Genomic DNA, 21129 nt, shown 5'->3' with positions numbered 1-21129 from the left:
CGGCACTCTTACTTCATGTTTAGCAATATGACTTAGAATGACGTAGGAAGAAGTGCAGCTGCACGATGCGACATCCAGCACCACTGCATAACTCATTATGTTTTTATCTCACGATACACCGTGCCCCGAAGTCAAACGGCAGATTGGGAGAGTCCGTCGATTTCTATGATTTTTCAAGCAGCGCTCAAAAGACGCCACAGACAAGAAGTGGACAAGGCAGCAGCGCTGAGCTTACAGCAGCATTTATTCGGAAAAGTAAACCTTTTTTTTTACCGAAATCCCAAGCATGCGCGCATGCGCATATGGCAGTCTACCATCTCCCGCCCTCCCATGTGTAAAAACCGGAACCGGACCCGAGCAAGGCCAAGAATGCGTCCCAACGCTTTCTGAATTAAGGCACAATTGTAAGCAATATGAAAGGGAACAAAGATGATATATTTTTTCTTTACTGCGTAATTAATTATATGTGTGCAAGCATGTTCTGTTTTCTAACTAGTTTTCCTCTACGCGTATAATACCCCAAAAGTCGTTCTCAAATTTAGGGAACAAACAACCAGAAAATTCGAAAATTCGCAACTTTGCGTAAAAAGGTTGCTTCCTTTCATATTGCTCACGACTGTACGTTGCTGTCGGTTGTCAGCGCTCGTTCTATGTTTGTTGCCCATGAGCTTTATTAACAATGGCGGCTCATGGTTACAAATGTGTTCAGGTGTACCCATTCACCAAAAAGAAAAATAATCGTGCTAAGGCTTACCAGTTTTCACAAGAACGAAGTATGTCTTCACATGGCAACAATTTTGCACTTCAAATTGGTGTAGTAGTAGTAGTAAATGGTTTATTAAAATAATAGCAAAAAGCAAGGAAAAGATTTTTGCTAGCCCCGACATCTGCCATCGATACTGAAGCACCTGAGCTGGGGCAGCAGAAGTAAAGGATAGCAGGCAGAATGAAGAAATGAAATGAGAGGTGAGGGGACAGAAAGAGAGGACAGGGGGGAGAGGTAACACACACAAAAACTATTTGCACAATAATAAATGTGTCCAATTGGTGACCGTGCAGTATGCAGACACCACGTTCAAGTTTCGAAAACATCAGGCTACCTAGACACTGAGAAGAAATTAGTGTAGAATAGGATACAACGAAAGAAAACGCGGCGAATGATGAACGGAATGTAGAGATTCCAACGCAAAGTGGTGTCTCGTTCCGGTGCTGACACTGGCGAACGCAAGACTGGTTTCCAGAGTACTACACTTTATTATTGATTGCACGTGGAAAGGGAAAAGGAAATCACTAGATACTTTGCTCTCTAACTGATCAGTAGTAAGGTTTCGCAAGTATACATTTACATCCTTGAAAGTGTGCTCAAAATTTTTTCATCTCAATGCGCACAGAGGCACGACGCTGTAGGGCTTTGTTGTCTCTACGAGCGGCTAGAACACGCAGCGTGCCGAGTTTGTACAGCGGTGGTGGTCATGACAAGGTTCTTCGTCGAAACGTCGGCGCCACCATCTCTGGGCATCTCTAGTTCCTAAGCATAGCATACCTTTTTATTGCATCGCCATAGATGCAGGCATTCTATTTCTCATCGACCTCCATTCCCGTCACCAGGTGCCATTGAAGTGGTCAATGCGATTCTGAAATACAACAGCCGTTACAGCCATGGACCTTTTCAGCCGATATATAGGGAAATATAACGTCAACTTTACAGCGGGAAAGAAGGGTTCGTCACGACGATCACGATGTTCGTGAAGAATGTTGCTGGACTATGTAGTTCTCTCAAAATTACAAGTTTAAAATATTCCCCATCAGTGGCGAGGTGTTCCGTACTGGCGGTCAATAGATGGCTCTAGTTGATGCTATCCAGTAGTGTCCATATATGCATGAACACTGATGCCCTGTAGCGGGAGCATAGGCAGGAAATATAATGTCCAGGAAAGCTGGACATGACAGCGATGATCGTCCATGTTCTGTAGTACCCATACCAAGGTCACGGTGAGGGGGCACATCTTTCGTCGATTACTTTGACCTAGTTATTCATCTACGTAGGCAGGTCTCTTCACACACACGCTTTGTATGCAGACCTGTAAGTAAGAAATAAAAAGAACAAAAATTAGCGATGTACGTCAGTAAAAGTCCATCCACACGACGGACGAAATCGCTCACTGCTGACCCGCCGCGGTGTCTCAGTGGTTAGAGCGCTCGGCTTCTGATCCGGAGTACCCGGGTTCGAACCTGACCGCGTTTTGATGGAGAAGAAACGCAAAGGCGCCCGTGTGCATTGCGATGTCAGTGCACGTTAAAGATCACCAGGTCGTCGAAATTATTCTGGAGCACTCCACAACGGCATCTCTTTCTTCCTTTCTTCTCTCAGTTTCTCCTTTATCCTTTCCCTTGCGGTGCGGTTCAGGTGTCCCCCGATATGCGAGACAGATGCTGCGCCGTTTCCTTTCACCGAAAACCAATTTTAATTTTCAAAGAAAGGGGTGCCGTGCCGCAGTGGAGGACTCCGGAATGATTTCGACCACCTGGAGATCTTCAACGTGCACTGACATCGCACAGCACACGGGCGCCTTGGCGTTTCACCTCCATCGAAACGCGGCCGCCGCGGTTGGATTCGAAGCCGGGTACTCCGGATCAGTAGCCGAGCGCCCAAAAGCAATTTTCGTGGCAAGATCCCCATGTGGTCGAAATTATTCCGGAGCCCTCCATTGCGGCACCTCTTTCTCTCTTTCTTCTTTCAATCCCTCCTTTATTTATTCCCTTAAGGTTCTATTCGCGTGTCCACCGAGATATATGCGACAGATACTGCGCCATTTCTTTTCCTCAAAACCCCCTTTTTTTCTGGTACGGATCATCGCTGTGGATTAGGTTTTGCCCCTGATACACCACCATAACCACATCCATTTCTCACGACTGTTCCTTCACCATATCCCTGCGTTAATCGTTTACTCAAAACGAAACAGGTTTGATTATGTACCTCGTGTTCTCCGCAGGGCATGTAGTCCAATGCTTCCTTTTTGAAGCTAAATGATATTCTCTGATTCGCTGCTTCAGACAATATACTCTCCTTCTCGTACCTGTAGAAGTAGCACCGCACTTTGCAGGTGTCTTGCTCGACCTGAATGAATTGAAAGAGCGGAAATCATGTCTGTGCCTTAGCAAAAGAACACTGAGATAACAATTGGTGACAAAAACACGAAAATGTATTCCTCACTTACAGTGACGTAATCAAACGTGGAGTTTTTTCTGCTGTTGGCAAAGCTGCTGCAGAATTCCCTGAAGGTCACGGCCATTCCAGGATATACACCTCTCAAGATACGTCCTTTTGACACAACCTGCCAGCAGACTTCACCTGCCCGCCTGAAAGCACAGACAGCGGTAAAGTGAGGGCGCTTTACAGACTGCGGTGAAGTGTGGAGATAAACCCGTCCAAAACTAACTTCGCTTCCGCAAATGTAGTACTCCTTCCCAACACCAAACAAGTACAACTGCACAGTGCATCACCACAACCCGTGTTATCGAATCCACACCCTGGTGGTTGGGAGTGGCATTAACGAACGCTAATTCGTAACTTCCTAACAAAACTAAACCGCGCTACCTCTTTCCACCCATGCCAACCGCAAGAAGAAAATTTCCTTAATTCTTTCAAGTAGAGAAAGCTAAAATATGTTGGAATCAACGACTAACTATAAGGTATGAGAGTTGTTTACTTTGTTAGCGTTGTTATCCATGCGCTTTCGTCTTAGAGTTTTCTTTTATAATATCCTATAGATGTTCGCAAGAGAAAAACTCACAGGGTGGTTACGACTGTGTAACGCAAGATTCAGCGATAGCTGTTAAGGCGTTTAGGCTTTTAGTCACGTGACCACTAGTGTAGTCAGGTGGTGCCCCCACCGGTTACGGCGGCGTGCAAGCCATGGACAGGCGCCTAACAGCTCTCGCTGTAAAAGGAAACCCTTTCGGTCTCACCTCATGACGTGGCCAATCTGTTGCAAGGTGCACTTGGAGAATTGTTGGTGAGCGGCGCCTTTGTTAACGTAGCTCATGATGTTTCCTCTTCGCCAGGGGCAATTAGCTGCTCCCGGATGACCGGGAACGTTGACGTCAGGGCCCTCCCCGTCATGCACCGCACCTAAGCTTTAAGTGCGTAAAATTCACGGAATACCAGCGTTTTCGGTGTAATGCTTGTTGCAGCCTTCTTCACTTAAAAAAAAACACTGCAAACAATTATATGAAAGCAATTGTGCAGGTTTGGTGAAAAGCAGAAGAAAAAGTTATTCACATTCACCGAGATCGCAAGGGTCGAACGAAAGTAAAAAAACAAATCACCTGACGAGGTTCGAACCCCCGTTTTCAAGGCATACAGCGGTTAGGAATATGCCTACACGTAGTACAGTCCGCAGGTAATTAGGAAAGCATTTCTACATTATATGTTTTATTGGCCGTTTTTTATTTACTCTCTGGTGCTTAATTATTTTGTCCACGTTATACGTAGCCTGTTTATTTTTCCTTTGCTTGTTATTGATGTTCCTTGTACATGTTTTTACACTGACCCCCCCCCCCCCCCCCATGTAATACCCTGGAAGGAGGGCCTTTAGGAGTATGCTAAATAAATAAATAAAAAACGCGCGTGATATTTGTGCTAATGAAAGCTAAGCTCACCATATTATTAAAACGAAGTTAATAATCATGATGAAGCAATTCATTGTGAACAAGGAACACATAATAGAAAGCATGATTTGCTGCTCGATAAAAAAATCATTATACTGGTTTATTTGGTTAACGACCCAAAGCGACTCTTGCTACGAGGGACGCCGTAGTGAGGGGCTCCGGAAATTTCGGCCATCTGGGGTTCTTTAACGGGCATTGACATCGCAGAGTAATTTCGCCTCCACCGAAATGCTAGAGGCCCGTGCCTTCATTGAAATAGTATGAAATATACTATTCATTGCTATTGGTAGTTATACTTATACTGTTCATAATTGTACTATTCATAGCGAATTTGCCCGTCACGCTCGTGCTGCAAAAAAAATGCCTTCGATCTTGATACATTAACATTGTCTATTATTACATTTCGATTATGAACATAATTTAGCAAGTCCAAATTTCTGGTGACCGCGATGTGAATTTACATTCTCTTAAACTTTGCATTAGATCGAATGAGGGCCAGATTGTTATGAAGATTTTGTTTACATTCTCTGGCTGAAGTTAAAAAATAGAGACTATTCATGAACACGGTATGGAACTGCGTCAGAAGGCTTCTGCGTCGTGCATTTCATTTCAGCGCTGCAGTATGAACGGCTTTCTTTTCTACGATACGACTTTGGTTTGAATGTCGAAATATGGTGCTTCTGTATTCAAGAAAATTGTACTTTACATGCAGCTGAAATAACGCATTCAACAAATGTAACTTAACTGTGGGCGGTAAGAAATATTTGAATTTCGCTGCTATACCGACTGGTCTTGAAAATCGGGAAATTATATGAAAAACTCTATCCCATAGTATATACTTATGCATGTAGAAATCTAAACCAAGTACATCAACCGACTGCTATTGTTCAGTTCCATTACCAGAGCTTAAATTGTTTACTGAGAGTCTGCAAATGTAAAGACTATAAAGAAGAAATTAAATGAGTCATTTTCCGAGTTGAATATATTAACTTATAAATGTTATCTTCATTATTTGTTCAGAAAAAAAGTGATTGAACGTTCATATGATTATGATCTGTTTCGTGAAACGAACATCAGGTCGTGTATCAGAGTTAGTTTTTCGTAACATAGTAAACATGAACGTCGTTAAGTGGTCGCTTATGGTGACAGCACATATGCCTGCGGAAGCCTTCTGGGTGGAAAAATTAGTTTTGAAGAAATCTATGAATCTATTTGTGCTTATTGTTATGCTGGTTGATGCTTCTATTAGGATAACAAAAACATTTGATTAAAGTATAGTTTGAAAGCAACTTTGTACGGTGCATTGACCTAAGCGATTAATATTAACAGCCCCACCCGAATGTGTTGTCAGGCCGTTTTTGTTTGTGTAACACAGGAGCCTTTCCAGGCAAGTAGGGAGGTTCACGAGCCTAGACGCTCACGGCTTCTATTTTGAAAGAAGTTTTCTCACATGTGAGCGATTTCGTGAGTGAGGGTGTGCATCCCGCTGAACTCCCATGCCTTGTCTTCTCCAAGCGCTACAAAGTTCGAACTGCAAACCCCGGCCACGTAGCCAATTCCTACAATGAAGGGACGGCACCGAGTGCACATGTTATTAAAGCAAAATAAAGGAACCAAGCTGCACTTTGCTTCAAAGTCGTTCGAGAAAGCACACCTAAAGCCTGCTTCATATTCAAGCGAAAATGCTAGCGAATCCTGCCGCCGGGGCGGAAAAACCTGTTCCCAATCGTCGAGGTTCTAACGAGTTGGAAATGTTCGCTGCGACGCACCGCTCAATCGCTCAGTTGCTTGCATGTGAACCAGCCTTAACAGGGGGGAATCATCTCCACTAATGCCTGACAAAATTAATCCCGCGCCAGCATTTTTTTTTGTGCCCTTGAAGCTTCGTTGGAAGCACTTAGTCACTTATATGTGCACATATATATAGTCGGAAACAAGTCAAGAAAAAAGCGTATTTTCCCCGTCAAAGAACCCTCTTCCAGCCAATGGCGTCGGCCAATTCTCACGAACCTGCTAGCGTGAGTAGCTTTACAATAAAGGGAAGGGTCTATCCCAACAATGAAATGAAGGTCTGCCACTTTCTGCATTGTTACGCTAGCAGACTCATGAGAATCAGTCGACGCCATTGGCTGGAAGGGGGTTCCTAGGCGGGGAAAGCCGCTTTTTTCTAGACTTGTATCCGACTATGGTTGCAGTGCCACGTGCAGTCTTTTGGAGAAACCTGAAGGCTAGTCGGACTGGAGCCAGAGACAGTGAAGTATGAATATTGCTTACTGTCTTGCTGTTGGGAAAGTGAAATTAAATGTGCCTCTTAAGTGCTTTTAGACAGTGAAACGGATGTCGCAGCAATACTTTCATGTGATTCAGCGCGGTTGGAGACGGGGTTGAGAGGAGTACTACCGTAAAATAAGCTGTATTGAAACCTCTTTCTCTGTCACGCTTACAGCTTTTGTCATCAATACCCCAGTCTAACACTGATATCATCTGATCACATCTTTACTGTACTTTAAATATATCGAATGAGCAGCAGCCAAATTGAAGGCCTTCGAATATCTACCAGAAGGGAAGTTTAGTTAAACACTTTAGGAAGGGAAAATAGACTATATTTATGTAACTAAGCTAGTTCATAATGATTACGTATACCAAATTGCTGCGCGTCATCTTTAAATGATTCTTGTCCTGTTAGGTCGATACATCATCTTAGCGGTGACCATTTATCGCTGTCATTATAGCCTAAATATACACGAAATGTTTGGATCTGGCTGATTACTCACCTAAGCCTCCAGCAGTGAATCTGCCGTCCTGGTAGGTAGACACGTCGAGCCTGCGAGAATACGGTGAAATGAATTCGACTACATGCACTCGTTATGTTTTTTCGCCTGCCAAAAAATATAAATGAGAAAACAAGTACCCCGTCATGAGGTATACAAGATCCGGATAGCCATATTGATCCTTCCTTTCTAGGGCGTAGTCTCTGAACTTTAACAATGTTGCGTCGTCAAAGAGGTATTCTTTTCTTGAGTAAACAATGTATGGTTCTTTCTGTCAATGTAAGCCGTAGAAAAGAAAAGGTGTGAAACAGATAATTCTCAACCAATGATGCAGGGTTACGCAAAAAAAAAACGAGTTACCTCGCTTCGTTCGATTCCGGTCAATAGAAGTTTGACTCTCGGATTCGATGTCGCTCTGAACCTAAGGTTTGCCTGAAACGCAATAATCACGATTCAGAATTAATTTCGTACCAAAAGGCAAAGACATGCATGCGGTGCCTAACGTATGCGAGACGAGCGCGTAATGCCCAAAGCACTTCCTGCGCAGCATATAAATGTCGCAGTGGTTTCAGAACTTTGAAATTCGATAAGTTTTCTTTTATTTGGGACTTGTTTAACGGATCAGTTGCTTTGTTTTGACCGAATTGCGAAACTCGCATACTGAAAAGCGCGAAGGAGACGAGGACCTAGCGAGCTAACGACACAAGCGTTGCTTACACTTTGTCTTGTTCGCTCTGCTCATATTGCATAACCTTCAACGTGGAGGCTAACGAAAAGGGTTCAGATTAAGTTGAGGACAACACAGCGAGCTATGGGTAGAAAAATGATAGGTGTAACGTTAAGAGACCGGAAGCGGGCAGAGTGGGTGAGGGAACAAGCGCGGGTTAATTACATCCTCTAGTCGAAATTAAGAGGAAGGAATGGGCTTGGGCAGGGCACGTAATGCGAAGGCAAGATAACCGCTGGTCCTTAAGGGTAACGGAGTGAATTATAAGAGAAGGCAGGCGTAGCAGGGGCGGCAGAAGGCTAGGTGGGCGGATGAGATTAGGAAGTTTGCAGGCATACGGTGGGCGCAGCTGGCAAAGAACAGGGTTAATTGGAGAGACATAGGAGAGGCATTTGCCCAGCAGTGGGCGTAGTCAGGCTGATGATGATGAGAAACACCTCCCACAGGTTTCTGTCCTGAATGTTTGGAAGTATCTGAGTAAAAATGTGTTCCTTGTAAAAAGTGCCACATCAGAGCTTAAATAAACTCGAAGCTGCCAAGCTGGTCGCCTAGCATGTCGTCGAGCTGCGCAGCAGGAAAAGTACAGTAATTAACCGAAGTAGATTGATTTCTGCATTGTCTCGCAACCTCGTCAGCTGGTATTTCGGCTGGTTGCGTCATGCTTCCGGGCATTTCGGTGCGCTAGTTAGCCTCATCGAGCGTATGTAACTTCTCTTCCTGCAGTTGACATTCCATAAAATTTTGTCCAGGACTGTCCATGCTGCAACACAGGTCGCTCTCCTCTGCCTTACAAATCAAAGGCTCCTCCAGACAGCTTATGCGCACATTACTTACGCAACTTGGATTTCCGCGTGCGAGCGCCAGGAATTTCATAGCGTAGAACAGAACGTAACTCTTACAAAAATTTCTTCAGACAGTCTATAGACTGCCCATAGACTTTTGTCCGTAAAGTCTATAGACCGTTCATAGACTTTTGTCTATAAAGTCTATAGACTCTCTATAGACAAACCCTAGAGGAGAGTCTATAGGCAATACAAACCCTGTAGACAGTGTATAGACGGTCCATGCAGTTATGGCTATACACTTTCATTATACTTTTTTCTATATACAGTTTATAGACTATGAATAGACAAAGAAATATCTCTAAAAAGGCAGTAGTCTATAAAAATCTGTACAGTGTCTATACACCATTTTTGGAAGGGGAAAACTAGAAACTTACGGCATTAATCGTAACACAGAGGTACCACAATGCATGCATGGTATCTTGGAAGTGACGGTGATGAGCTCTGTCTAAAACTACGAAGACTTCCACATGAACAGTATTTGGGATTTCGGCTCCAGTCAGAGAATCCCGTTCGCTGGGAGCTCCCTGAACTGTAATGGAAAACACAGTAGGCATTTAGTACATACCCAGAAAGCGAACCTCCATGGCAATGTCGTCCTGGATCTCGACTTTGTCCCGATATTTTTCTATAAACTGTAACCTAATAAGGACTTAATTGCTGATAATAGGCTTCAGTGATTCAGTACTCCTAAGGCCCAGTACCGGACGCGTCACTTAACATGACTTATTTCATTTATCTGTTTCTTTGTCAGTTTATAATTTACAACTATATAACCTGTATGACATTATTGTAGGAGGGGTTTAGGTACGGGTAATAAAATGGTAATGAGTTAAGAAAGCAGAGACTTACACATTACTTAGATAATGAATCAGCAAACTATAAGAGATCGACAACAATATAGTAAGAAAAGAAAAAGAGGGAAAGCTAGCATCGATGAATGCCTCGATGAACAGTAACACATTACAGATTCTATCAGTAAATTACAGTGAAAAGATCACCAAACAATCGTAGTTTCATTAACAAAAAGCGGAACATTTCGCGCGAATGGAACTCACTGCATCTCATTAGCATCCGTGTTGTGCAAGTTAAAGTGTTGGGTATCGCACACTAATGAGTAATTTCTTGAATGAATTACGCATTTCATTATTGCATTGTTATTCTCGGGCTGCTGCCTCATTCAGAGGTTACGCTAGGACATCAACGTATGCCAGCCTATCAACGCTTCATGGAAATTAGTAGAGCTCTTCAAAAGATGTTTAATCAGTTCGAGAAAACAAGTGGTGAGAAAACAAGGGCCGAGCTTGACGGGCCCAAAGCCAAAATGCTGCACCCACGAGCGACTTTAGTGACGTCACTTTCAACTACCCGCGTTTGAAAATAAAATTTCAATTGCACCGCATCTCATTGCTTTTTATTCGCAGTAAGAGTTGCTGGTCGCCACGACCAAGCACTCAAGTTGTTCAACTTCTCGCAACTGAAAATGGGCAACGTCATAGACATACGCTGTTCATTCAGAATGTGCCGCCTGTGATCATCGACCCAAGTCGTGTTCATGGCCTCCTGGAACTTGAGCTTTTAAAATAAAAAAAGATGGGGAGGGAGGATTTTTTGTTAGGGCTACCACCTCGTCCAAGAGAAAAGTGGCCGAAATATCTGTGCTGTTTTCAATCGATAACTGTTTTAGTGCAGCTGTTTGTGCTCTATTCTTTACTCGTGCCTTGAGAGACAACCGTCACAAACGATGGGCGTTGTATGATTTGATAAATTAATCAAGTGAAGTCTCGAAATATGCAAGCTTGTTAGGCACTGCTACTTACCGTTATCACCCATCTTTTTTTTTCTCACTATCAGCAAAACATAGAGGCCTAGTTCATTAATAGTGCACGCGTTTCTCCAGTATCAAGGGAGGGAAGTTCTTCAAGACTAACTAATTCGTATTAATTAAGTTAAGCATTTGCTGCTATAATAGTAGATTACAGCAACTTCTCACCTGTCTGTCTGTACCTGACAGCTTTATCCAGGAATTCTTGCTGCTCTATTTCGTGGATTTCGTGAGGAATGAGAACCACTTCTGACTTAGCGGAGACTGGCACTGGTTGAATTCGGTGTTTGGGTCCAACTAATCCTTTCTAAGGATGATGGAAAGTAAGAAACGTGTAAAAATATTACAGAGCACAGGAATTTCGCTTGCCTTTAAAAATTAGGCATAATAGTAGTGTAATGAACCCGACGAGTTTTGATATAAAAAGTTAATCCTAGTTTTACAAATAATTCTATAAACGCTTCAGCAGTGGTGCATCCTTTTTTTATAAACTGTGAATCTTCTCATTTTTCCGGCTTCTTTTTTTATAGATTTATGTGAACAGTTGTTCCTTTTATGCCCACGTTAGCGCTATAAATTTGGCAAATAATTTAGAGATAACTCCAACCACGTACGATATATTGCCTTTGCTCGTTTATGTGGAATATGGGAATTCGGTTGCGTAGATTATGAGACAAAATAAATGCGTTGTACAAACCACGAGAACACCGTTGCGGCTTTTTGTGACCGTGACAGTAGCTATTTTTTCTTCGTCTTCGTAGAGGTCTCTCTCGATGTCGTCTCCGTTGTACTGTAACACACGATAACTTCGGTTTAGTACGGTATGCTGTTTAAGGTTTAGCAACCCCTAGTTGTACGCTGACTATGAGGGACACCGCAGCTTACAAGAGTGAATTGACGAGCTATTCGGTTCTGCATGGGGGATATACAGAGCGAGGCACAAAGATAAGGGACCCTGGTCAAATGTTTCAAGGAATCCCCCAAGGTGGAGTATATTTGTAATAAGGGAGTAATTACTCATTGGCATCCACCCAAGCGCAGCCATGTGGCTACAAAGGAGAGTTATACAGCTTTCTCAGAAACTTCACAGTTAAGGAAAAATTCGTCCTGGTCTGGGGTGCGAACCCGGGACCACCGCTTTACCGGAGCAGTCGCTCTACCAACTGAGCTAACCGAGACGGCAGGCTTATGGTAGGGCGAGAACGAATTGATCAATAGCTCGAAGTTCCTGAGAAAGCTGTATAGCTTTCCTTTGTGTTGGCTGCGCTTGGGTGGATGCTAATGAGTAATTACTCCCTTGTTACAAATCTACCCCACCTTGGGAGATTCCCCTAAAACATTTGACCTACACTCTTTCCACTTCGAGTTATTGATCAATTCGCTCTCGCCTTACCATGAGCTTGCCGTCCCGGTTAGCTCAGTTGGCAGAGCGACTGCTCCGGTGAAGCAGTGGTCCTGGGTTCGAACCCCGGACCAGGACGAATATTTCTTTAACTACGAAGTTCCCGAGAAAGCTGGATAGCTTTCGTTTGCAGCCGTTGGCTGCGCTTGGGTGGATGCCAATGAATTATTACTCCCTTATTATATGAGGGACTCTGGTCGGTTAACGAATTTCGGTTAACGAATTTTCATGTATCAAGGCAAATCCTAAACTTGTGATACTTTCGGTACCGGCATTATGAATGAATTACGCAAGTATAAAACCAGGCTTCTCCACTCACAAAGTTGGTAATCAACCGTCCATTTTCCTCCGTCAGGACGCGTAGTTCGGGAGCCGCCACCGAAGCCTTCCTCAGGTTGAGTGTCAGGTCTTCGTGCAGGCGCAGCACCATGCTTCCTTCGGAGGCACGCTCTTCAAGCAGCCTAGGGAACACGGTCCTAGGCGCCTCCAGTCCTGTGTAGGAAGCGTCGCGGACCAAGAATAAATGCAGAGCAGTGCCTCCAAGGAAACAGAGTCGAATCTTTTACATATATTTTACAATACAATACGAAACGCCTTTATTTCAACGTTATTTGATGTTTCGAGGTGCACCCAAAAAGCCTTAGATTGGCCTGACAAAGGAGTGCAGCCCCATCCTACAGAATACAGCGGCAGCAACAGTGTACAGATTACAACAACAAAAAAAGGTAACTAAGCTTACTTAGACATATGCTAACACAGAATTTGATTTTAAGAACAAAGGCTTATATATTTTTGTGTGAAATATCTATATCGAAAGATGTAGAAGCGTGGTGAGTGCTTCTGCAACGGGTGTGCTATGCGTGTTCTCCCGTGAGCTGTCTTTTTGCTAAGCGGTGGCACTTAAAGATTTCATTCGAATATAAGTTCGTAGTTTCCGCTTTTCTCTGGCCGTTTTCTCAGCCAGCAATCACCCGTGAAATCAACTCTCGTACGCGATCATCATTGCCAACTTTTGTAGGGCTCACGCAGGCCAAGGCTCCGCATAGGTGAAACAGCGCGCGTACCGCGCGACGCTTTATCATCGGAGACGCGCGCGCGAGCGCGTCCGAGGTTAAACCTGCGGCGCATGATTGGCACATTCAAGTGCGAAGAATGACGTGAGCAGTGCAGATATCGGGGTGGCGGCTAGACAGCACCGTAGCAAGCGAGGCCCCCAAGGGGACATCAGCTCGAGCGAGAGTGGTGCCCGTGAACGTATAGTGGTTTCGGCTGGCCGCAGCAGCCATCGAGGCGTTGTTGGATCCTGCCAATTAACAACGGCAACATCCTTCCCTGCAACGTACGGCGGTCCATCAACGGTGAGCATTCAAGCTGTCGGAAGCAGTACTTCACGTGAGCGTCTACGACTGCACTCTTGTCGATTTCAGTGCGTTTTACCGATTACTGCACATGTCAAAATTGGGCATTGGATAGACATTCGGTTTATTCACCATTTCAACGTATCGTAGTCTAGATACATGGTGTCAATATATGCGTAAATCCATTATCATCATAATAATCATTATCATCATCATCATCATCATCATCATCATCTTAATTTACCCTTAAAGGCCCTTGGGTTAAGGCATTACATAAGAGGGGGAGCAGCCGAAACATAAGCATTGGTCAATAATAACAAGCAGAAATACAGCGTACCGGGTTCATGTTACAACTATTCTACAGACATAAAACGTTAACATAAAACATCAGCATAGAAGACGCAGCGGCTCAAGAACAACATGAGGGAGAAAAAACACACACATAAGAAATAACTCAGTTCATGAAATGCGCTGTAAATAACTGCGTGAATTTATTTGGTTCTCTCAGTGACAATGGAATCGGGTAGTTCATTCCATAATGAAATGGTCCTGGGCAGGAAAGATTTATTGAACGAGTTTGTGGAGCCGTGCATGCGTTGTTAACTTAGAGTTAAAAAGTCGGCGTGAAGTGCGAAGCGGCGTGTGGGGGGCTGAGTTTCTTAGCCGTGGAAAGTTATAATACACTTTCTGAAATAAACAAAGCTGTGAAATTTTACGCCGAAGTGCCATCGGCTGAAGATCAAGGGATACCTTGATAATAGTTATACTATATGTCGTCGGTCGTACTGCGATGCGATAAAACGGCAAACCACGTTAGCTCCGTGGTTAAGGGAAGCACAGAAGCATATATTACCTTTAGCTGGAAGAATCAAGAGAGAAATCAAGCGGACGAAGTACATTGTGCGGTCGAGTGCTGACCAGAGATATAGGCGAAGGTTCATCGCGAGTCACTTATGTAGAGCGTTTCGGTGACGAAACGTCTGGATCATCATCCAACGGTGCTTCACTTTGGTTTGTCATTTTCCGAACAAATGCCGACGCGACCTTTGCAGTGCAAACTAGGATCCTTGGTACTACGTCAGCTGGTCTTGAACAGAAAAGGTTACCGCGAGAGGGTGCTTATTCTAGTTTTAATAACATAGGCTCTGTTATTTCGCTCTGCATGAAAGCTGGGCTTTCAGCATCGGCAGTTTATGTAGCGCTGGCGATGACAAACAGGAATTAGAACATATCTAGACTTGTTGCTGGGGGATGCCAAAGACGTCACACAACTTACTGCGCATGCGTAAAATTTGCGCGCTGTGTGTTACGGAAGACTGAGTCGAAGGTCGCGTCCTAAATAAAGATAGGCGCACGCGACGTGAGTTTGAACAGCAAATATGCTAATGCTCAAAGCAGCCACGACTCATTTGATAACAAGAACCTTTTAAAAGATGTGTCGCGAATAGCTTCGGTAGATGTGACGTGCAGTACGTCCTCCTCTCTGCCATTCAAGGAGCGTAGAAACTACATTTTTAGTTGCGTGTTTTCTTCGTTGTAATAACGTGTACATTAATATACTTAGATCCCCACGTGGCATTCGCGGACGAAGGGTGAATAACTTATAAATTTTTCTGTAGGGCTGTTTCGATTTCAGCATCGGAGCGACTGAGGTGACAGCAAGGTTTAATATCGCTAATTCATTCTTGAGCACTGCGTGGGCTCGGAAATTGCATTGTTTCGTCGAGCATGGGCCGGGCCCGGGTCCGGGCTCGTACATAGAGGGCATGTGCCCTGCTCTAGATTCATTATTGCTGGTGAAGTGCACTTGGAATATTTTATCATCGATACCAATTAAACAGGGCCATGCTTGGGCTGAGAATAAGTTATGCACAACGCTCATTTACTTTGTTTTTGTGTCCGATGTAGTTGCATATTTCTCGTCCGGTGAAAATTACAAACAATGCGCTTTTTTTTTTACCTGCTGCTTGTAACGTCCAGCAAATGAAATAACGCCGACGCTAAAATCTCTCCGGAGAGTTGTTCGTTCACGTAGAAAGGTCATTTGTAGGTCTAGTTTAATCAGCGTCACTCACAGTGCAATGCCCAGGTAACTCCAGACGCATATGTCCGGCCACGTTAAACACTGCATGGGAAGTTTAATGGCACTTCTCAGTGATGGAAAAGCAGTATCGAAAAGCCGCTTTCGAAGGTTTTTAAGTGCAAACTCCAGCAGCGGTCTGCTTTGCTGGGGCGTTATTAGAAGGGCTTTGTAACGCCTGACACGTGGCTAAATCGCGCGAATGCTTTCTGCTATTAAAGTACACAGCTCGCTTGGGCCGTTTCAGCTATCTACAAACACACGCCGTCGGTCCTACCGAATGCACTCCTCACCGGCTTGTTTTTTTTTTTTTTGGTTACCTCTTGCGACTGGGCATTTGGAGGCTCATAAATCTCCTCAGCACCTTCATTCGATAGTGCGACAGGTAGCCGAGTCCCGAGACCTCTTATTGTGTGCCTTTACCTTTACCCAAAAGCACATTTTTACAGTGCAAAACGCCATCGAGGATTCGAAGAGCATATTGATTTATGACACTTAGAACTTTTGAACACGTAATAGGCAATTAACAGGCGACTTTGGTTTTTTCCTCCATTAGAACGCAGCCAGTGCGCTGTGACTTCAACCGAAGAAATTTGGGTCATAGAAAATGTTGCTACAGCTGTGAGGATGTATCAATAATAATTTATTTTATTTATTTGTTGCTGTCAATCTCGTCAGGGATCGTAACAGGGAGGGCATTACACAAAATTATACATCAGCAAATACGTGTAGGAGTTAAAATATGTAATGAGGAGCATGTGACAAGAAATTATCCGGACAAATAGTTACAAAACAAACAAACAAGAGAGACAAACAAGAGAGGAGGGAACAAATTCAGAGTGACAAAAACACAATTATTAAGATTTAAGTACTTCATTTTCAACAAGTGTGATGAAAGCATTTTAATGTCGGACTACTAACAATTGACATCGCAGGCCGTAAAAATTACCATAAAAATGTAACGGTAAAGCAAAGTAGTTAATTGCGCATACATGCAACTCTCTTCATTTGGCGCTCGGAATTCCGGAACTATTAACAGACGACATCCATGTTCAGAAAGCAGAAAAGTGAACCCGCCTTATCTTCTCTTATTTTTTCATTTGCCACTGTTGTTTTTTTCGAGCGTTATTGTCGCTTGAGCACCTTTGCTGACCAGTTATTTATTTGTACATCAGGAATCAATTTCAGCACAGTGAGCAATTCACCTCTTAAGCTGCAGCGGGAACAGGACCGGGCCTGAGCTAAGTACACTGATAATGCAGCCGGCGCGGGCTTGAATCCGGTGCAGTGCCCTACTTTACTCATTGTCATTTCGGCTCTTGAAGTTCGCTGGCTTAAGCACTGCAGTAAATTGAAACAGTGAAGTAGCGAGTGTATCGTAGTTTCATGGTGATCAGGGAATCCCATACTGGACTTTGACCTCATAATCACTCGGGTGCTTAAAACTGAACTGTGACAGCCTGAGGGAAACAAAAAAAAATAAGTTGTAAGCTGATTTTCGGTCGCAGGTGAATATCACCTGATGATCCATGTATACAAGCGTTTTACACATCAGTATAAAAAGAAAACGCGCAACCAAAATTTCGTGTCTGTGCTACCTTAAGAGTTCCCGTAATTTCCTATAAGGCCACCTTACCAGCTCTCTCTCTCTCTCTCCATTGCATTATTTATGAATTGGCGACTGTCTCATTCAAACTTCCAATTTCGCCTTTGTATGCCACGCTGGTTTGATGGTATTTTGTGCTGCCGCCCCCAGCACGCGTTACCGTGCTTTGCGCTTTAATTTCGAGCATTTTCGTGGTTTAATAATGTGAAAGCATTTTCTAACGCTTTCGATCTAAACCCTCTGAACTCAGGTCAATACTGCGTGTGAGGTAAGCAGCATTAAAGGGCATTGACATTCCCAACATACTGCAACCTGGGTGTCCACCTTAACCAATGCCGCTGCGTCCGGTAGCCTAGCCAGAAAGGCGGCAGACGTAAATAATCGATCAAGGCGTTTTGATCCTTTTTTTTTTCTGCTAGACGCACATGAAGCAAGAGCATGACCTTCACGCGCTGGCTCACAAGAGAGATCAAATAAATGACATTGATACGTTTGGCGAGAAGTCTTTGTTAAGGGCGGTCACCGTTGGGGGGGGGGGGGGGGGGGGGTGAACGTTAAAAGACTCTGTGACAACTAAGAGTGTCTTTCGAATACGACACCACATTCTGAACAAAGATATACGCTGTCGTCCACTTCCAGCTTGAGCACTGCTCCAGCCATGGTAGCGGTCAAGATAAAAGGGAATGTTCTAAAATAGCATTGCGTCGGATACGGTAGAAAAAAGGACGCGCAGGGATCAGGAGTTTACACGTGTATGCGTCGAAGAACGTGCAGTTGCGTGGTGGTGAGAGTTTTATCATTGAGGCATGGTACCAGAGCACAGAATGCTTACTCTCCGGGCGCTGCAGAAACGTTAAACATGGAAGGAACCGGCGGAAGCCAGTCTGGCTCCTCCCCTGTTTTCTCTGCCACGCGTTGCATGCTGGGAAGAGAGGGAAGCCGCGTCGGACGCAGATGTCCTTGGAGATGAAAAATCTTTGTCCTGTTTTTGAAGCGAAAAGTTTCGCTACGTTAGGTAAAGCAGTCGTCGCGTAGGCCGGAGAATGACCTTGAACGACCTTCAGCCCAACCAAGGAAAGCCGTGTATGACTATATGTAATCCGATGGGGTGATGTTAAGCCACGTGATGACATCCGGTGGGGGTGTCGTAAGACCGTGCGATGACAGGTCACAGCCACGTGGTCGTGTGGGTATATATAGAACGGCTGCCACGAGTGTGTAGCGGAGCTGCAATGGACGAGTCTTAGACGCTTGGCACGCGTGCTTTCTTTTCGCTGATTTCCAGGGTTATCCAAGTTAAGCCAATGCCATTTTTTTCCTGGTAGTCCCAGAGCGTTGGACGAAGGTGGCCTTGGACCCAAAAAACACTTTCTCTTATTTTCTCTATGGCGCCGTCTTCACCGAGCCGTTTACAAGGTACCGTAACCGGAGCGTGTGACTCTGCAAGTTACCGACTCGAGAAAACCGGGTTTCCATACAAGTTTAACCGCGGCTAACGCTACACGCAGATTCTTCCGAATTAACGTGTAAATCATGAGTCTTCATGCGTTGTAACCTTTAAAGAGAGAAAAACGATCGTCATCGTAAATTTCATTTTAGCGGTCATTACTGCTTGTAACTTTCATTAAGTAGCTTTTTACAGTGCACCCAGAAGCCTGTATTGACTGCATTTTCTCTCCTCTTCGCTACAACAGCCGCGTTACAGCAGAAAGTGGCCAGAACGCGTCGCTTCCCAAGCAGCACAGCACATCGGCCCAATATCGGAGATGTACTGGAAAGGAAATGTGGCTGGTCCTTTGTAGGACCGATGTTTGCCAACACATTTCCAATATCGGGCCGATGTCCTTTGCTGCTTGGGATATAAGGCCGGCGAAAAGCGGGGGAGTGGCAGAGTGAGGGGGGAGGGGCATGCGGTATAGAACTATCGCGGTTACTTTACTGGAAAGGTGCTGGGCGCAGAAAAAAACGTAGAACTGTTTTTGCTTTTCAAACCTTAATTAACTCTAAAATGCTACAACCATATTCTGTCGTTCCGGGAAACCATAGCGAATTCGGTTCCACCGCCAGCTCTACCACGCTCGGCAAAGCAAACTATTGCTGTTTCAAAGTATTTGCACAAATGTCCCATATCCGTACTCAATGACGGAATCTGGGACAAAAATGGTTTTACTTGACTATTGCTGACCCGAAAGACGCGAGTTAGATCCCGGTCGCGGCGATGGAATTTCGATACAGGCGAAATTCTAGAGGCCCGTGTACTGTGCGATGTCAGTGCCGGTTAAAGAACCCCGGGTGGTCGGAATTCCCGGAGCCCTTCACTACGGCGCCCCTCATAGTCTGAATCGCTTTGGGACGTTAAACCCCCCTAAACCAAACTATATGAGGGGCAAACACAATTTTATTGCGAAAACATCGTTACTTTCACGAGAGAATGCGAGCCAACTTTTCAAATCAAATCAATCAAAGTAACTTTATTCCGCAACGTTATAAGGCGAAAAAGGTGGCCGGAGAAAAAGCTGCTACAGTGCAGCTTGACTGTGGCTCCAGCCACTTGAAATCCAAATATAGTGTTCTACTCTCGCCTAGTTTTCTCTATCTTCTTTTGTACTCAGTGTCTTTACCGCCTCAAATGTATATCCTCGTGGTTCTTCGGGAGGTGGAAGGTGCCGCTGGAGCTGCAGTAGCATTGGCATCCAGGGTTGCAATAGCTCGGTATTGGAGCCGGTTCGTTCGAAGGTTCAGCCGTTGTAGTCGGATGATACGGGCGGGTCGTTTTTACCTCTTCGGTCGGCTTCCGTACGCAATAGCCTTTGATGCAGACCTGAATATGGAAACGAATTAAGGCTTAAGCATCCGTCTCGCATGCGGGTGGCGGAGGGAAGGACCGGGGAAGGGGGTAGGGCGCGGATTGTGGAGGGTGGCAAGGGGGGACTGCAAGAGGTGGCGTTGTAAAAAGAAATTTGGGCTGACGGCTGCGTTTTTGTGGAGGAAAAACGCCAAGGCGCCCGTGTGCTGTGCGATGTCAGTGCACGTTAAAGATCCCCAGGTGGTCGAAATTATTCCGGAGCCCTCCACTAGGGCACCTCATTCTTCCTTTCTTCCTTCACTCCCTCCATTTCCCTTCCCTCACGGCGCAGTTCAGGTGTCCAAAGATATGAGACAGATACTGCGCCATTTCCTTTCCCCCCAAAGAAACAATTATTATTATTATGACCTCAAAAATGTGAGATAAAAACAGCAGCAGAGAAATACCATATACGAGGAAGGCAAAGTAAATAAAAAGGAAAGAAAAGGAAAAACGGAGAGACAAGAGAGGAGGGAAAGAAAGGCAAAGAATGTTGTTTCATGTCAAGTAATCATTTATTTGTTTATTGTACTCATGAAAAGAAACAACATTGTGTATGCTACAAAACAAGCACACCAATCACGAATGCAAGAAAATCTTGAACGCATCAAAGAAGGACTCAAAAATATCAATATCGTGACCACCGTTTCGATTGCTAAAATAACAACTGCAACTGCGCACGTATTACAAGGTTAGTACGACGAGGTGTTTTCACTGAAAAAAAAAAAAAGATATTTTTGTGCCGGGGCCGTTTTGTAGATGAGTTAACCTAGGTTGATTGGAGGAATTGAGAGCAATCAATTAGCCCTTAGAGATATTTTTAAAAAAGATTGCATTCGTTTTTCTCTACTAGTTGACAGATCTTCGAAGCCGCTCTTACTGGGGATTCAGGTATACTGGTGGCAAAATAGGTGACCAATGGACCTATCGTAATACACGTGAAGCAAACTGCATTGACCCTCCTGAATTCTATCTTCAAGTACAGTGCCAGTACAGTTTCGA

General features: G+C 44.4%; 1 protein-coding gene and 1 non-coding gene across 2 annotated transcripts; one reads left to right on the top strand and one right to left on the bottom strand.

The window, feature by feature from the left end:
* Positions 1-973: 973 nt before the first annotated feature.
* LOC144105692 (venom metalloproteinase antarease-like TtrivMP_A) lies at positions 974-12722 on the bottom strand. Its single transcript, XM_077638798.1, has 12 exons — positions 12558-12722; positions 11534-11626; positions 11005-11143; positions 9389-9543; positions 7803-7874; positions 7583-7713; positions 7446-7495; positions 6122-6230; positions 3970-4137; positions 3219-3360; positions 2978-3118; positions 974-2081 (listed from the first exon to the last, which is right to left on the bottom strand). Exons 1-12 carry the CDS (start codon positions 12666-12668, stop codon positions 2031-2033), a joined length of 1362 nt encoding a protein of 453 aa, XP_077494924.1. The 5' UTR covers positions 12669-12722; the 3' UTR covers positions 974-2030.
* Positions 12243-12316, top strand: TRNAT-GGU (transfer RNA threonine (anticodon GGU)). The gene has a single exon. It is a non-coding gene; the product is annotated as a tRNA-Thr (tRNA).
* Positions 12723-21129: the final 8407 nt, after the last annotated feature.

The sequence above is a fragment of the Amblyomma americanum genome, chromosome 9 (genome assembly GCF_052857255.1).
Source record: "Amblyomma americanum isolate KBUSLIRL-KWMA chromosome 9, ASM5285725v1, whole genome shotgun sequence".
NCBI lineage: Eukaryota > Metazoa > Arthropoda > Arachnida > Ixodida > Ixodidae > Amblyomma > Amblyomma americanum.
The sequence above is the reverse complement of the archived record's forward strand: the minus strand, read 5'-3'. Positions and strand labels throughout refer to the sequence as shown.

Bases quoted from the DNA above. Each gene is read 5' to 3' on its own strand.
- LOC144105692 (XM_077638798.1), bottom strand. From the start codon at position 12,668: ATGGTGCTGCGCCTGCACGAAGACCTGACACTCAACCTGAGGAAGGCT. The intron at 3,119-3,218 runs GTAAGTGAGGAA...CAATTCATTCAG, and splicing joins CCACGTTTGATTACGTCACT to GTCGAGCAAGACACCTGCAA. The intron at 2,082-2,977 runs GTACATAATCAA...TCTTACTTACAG, and splicing joins TGCCCTGCGGAGAACACGAG to GTCTGCATACAAAGCGTGTG.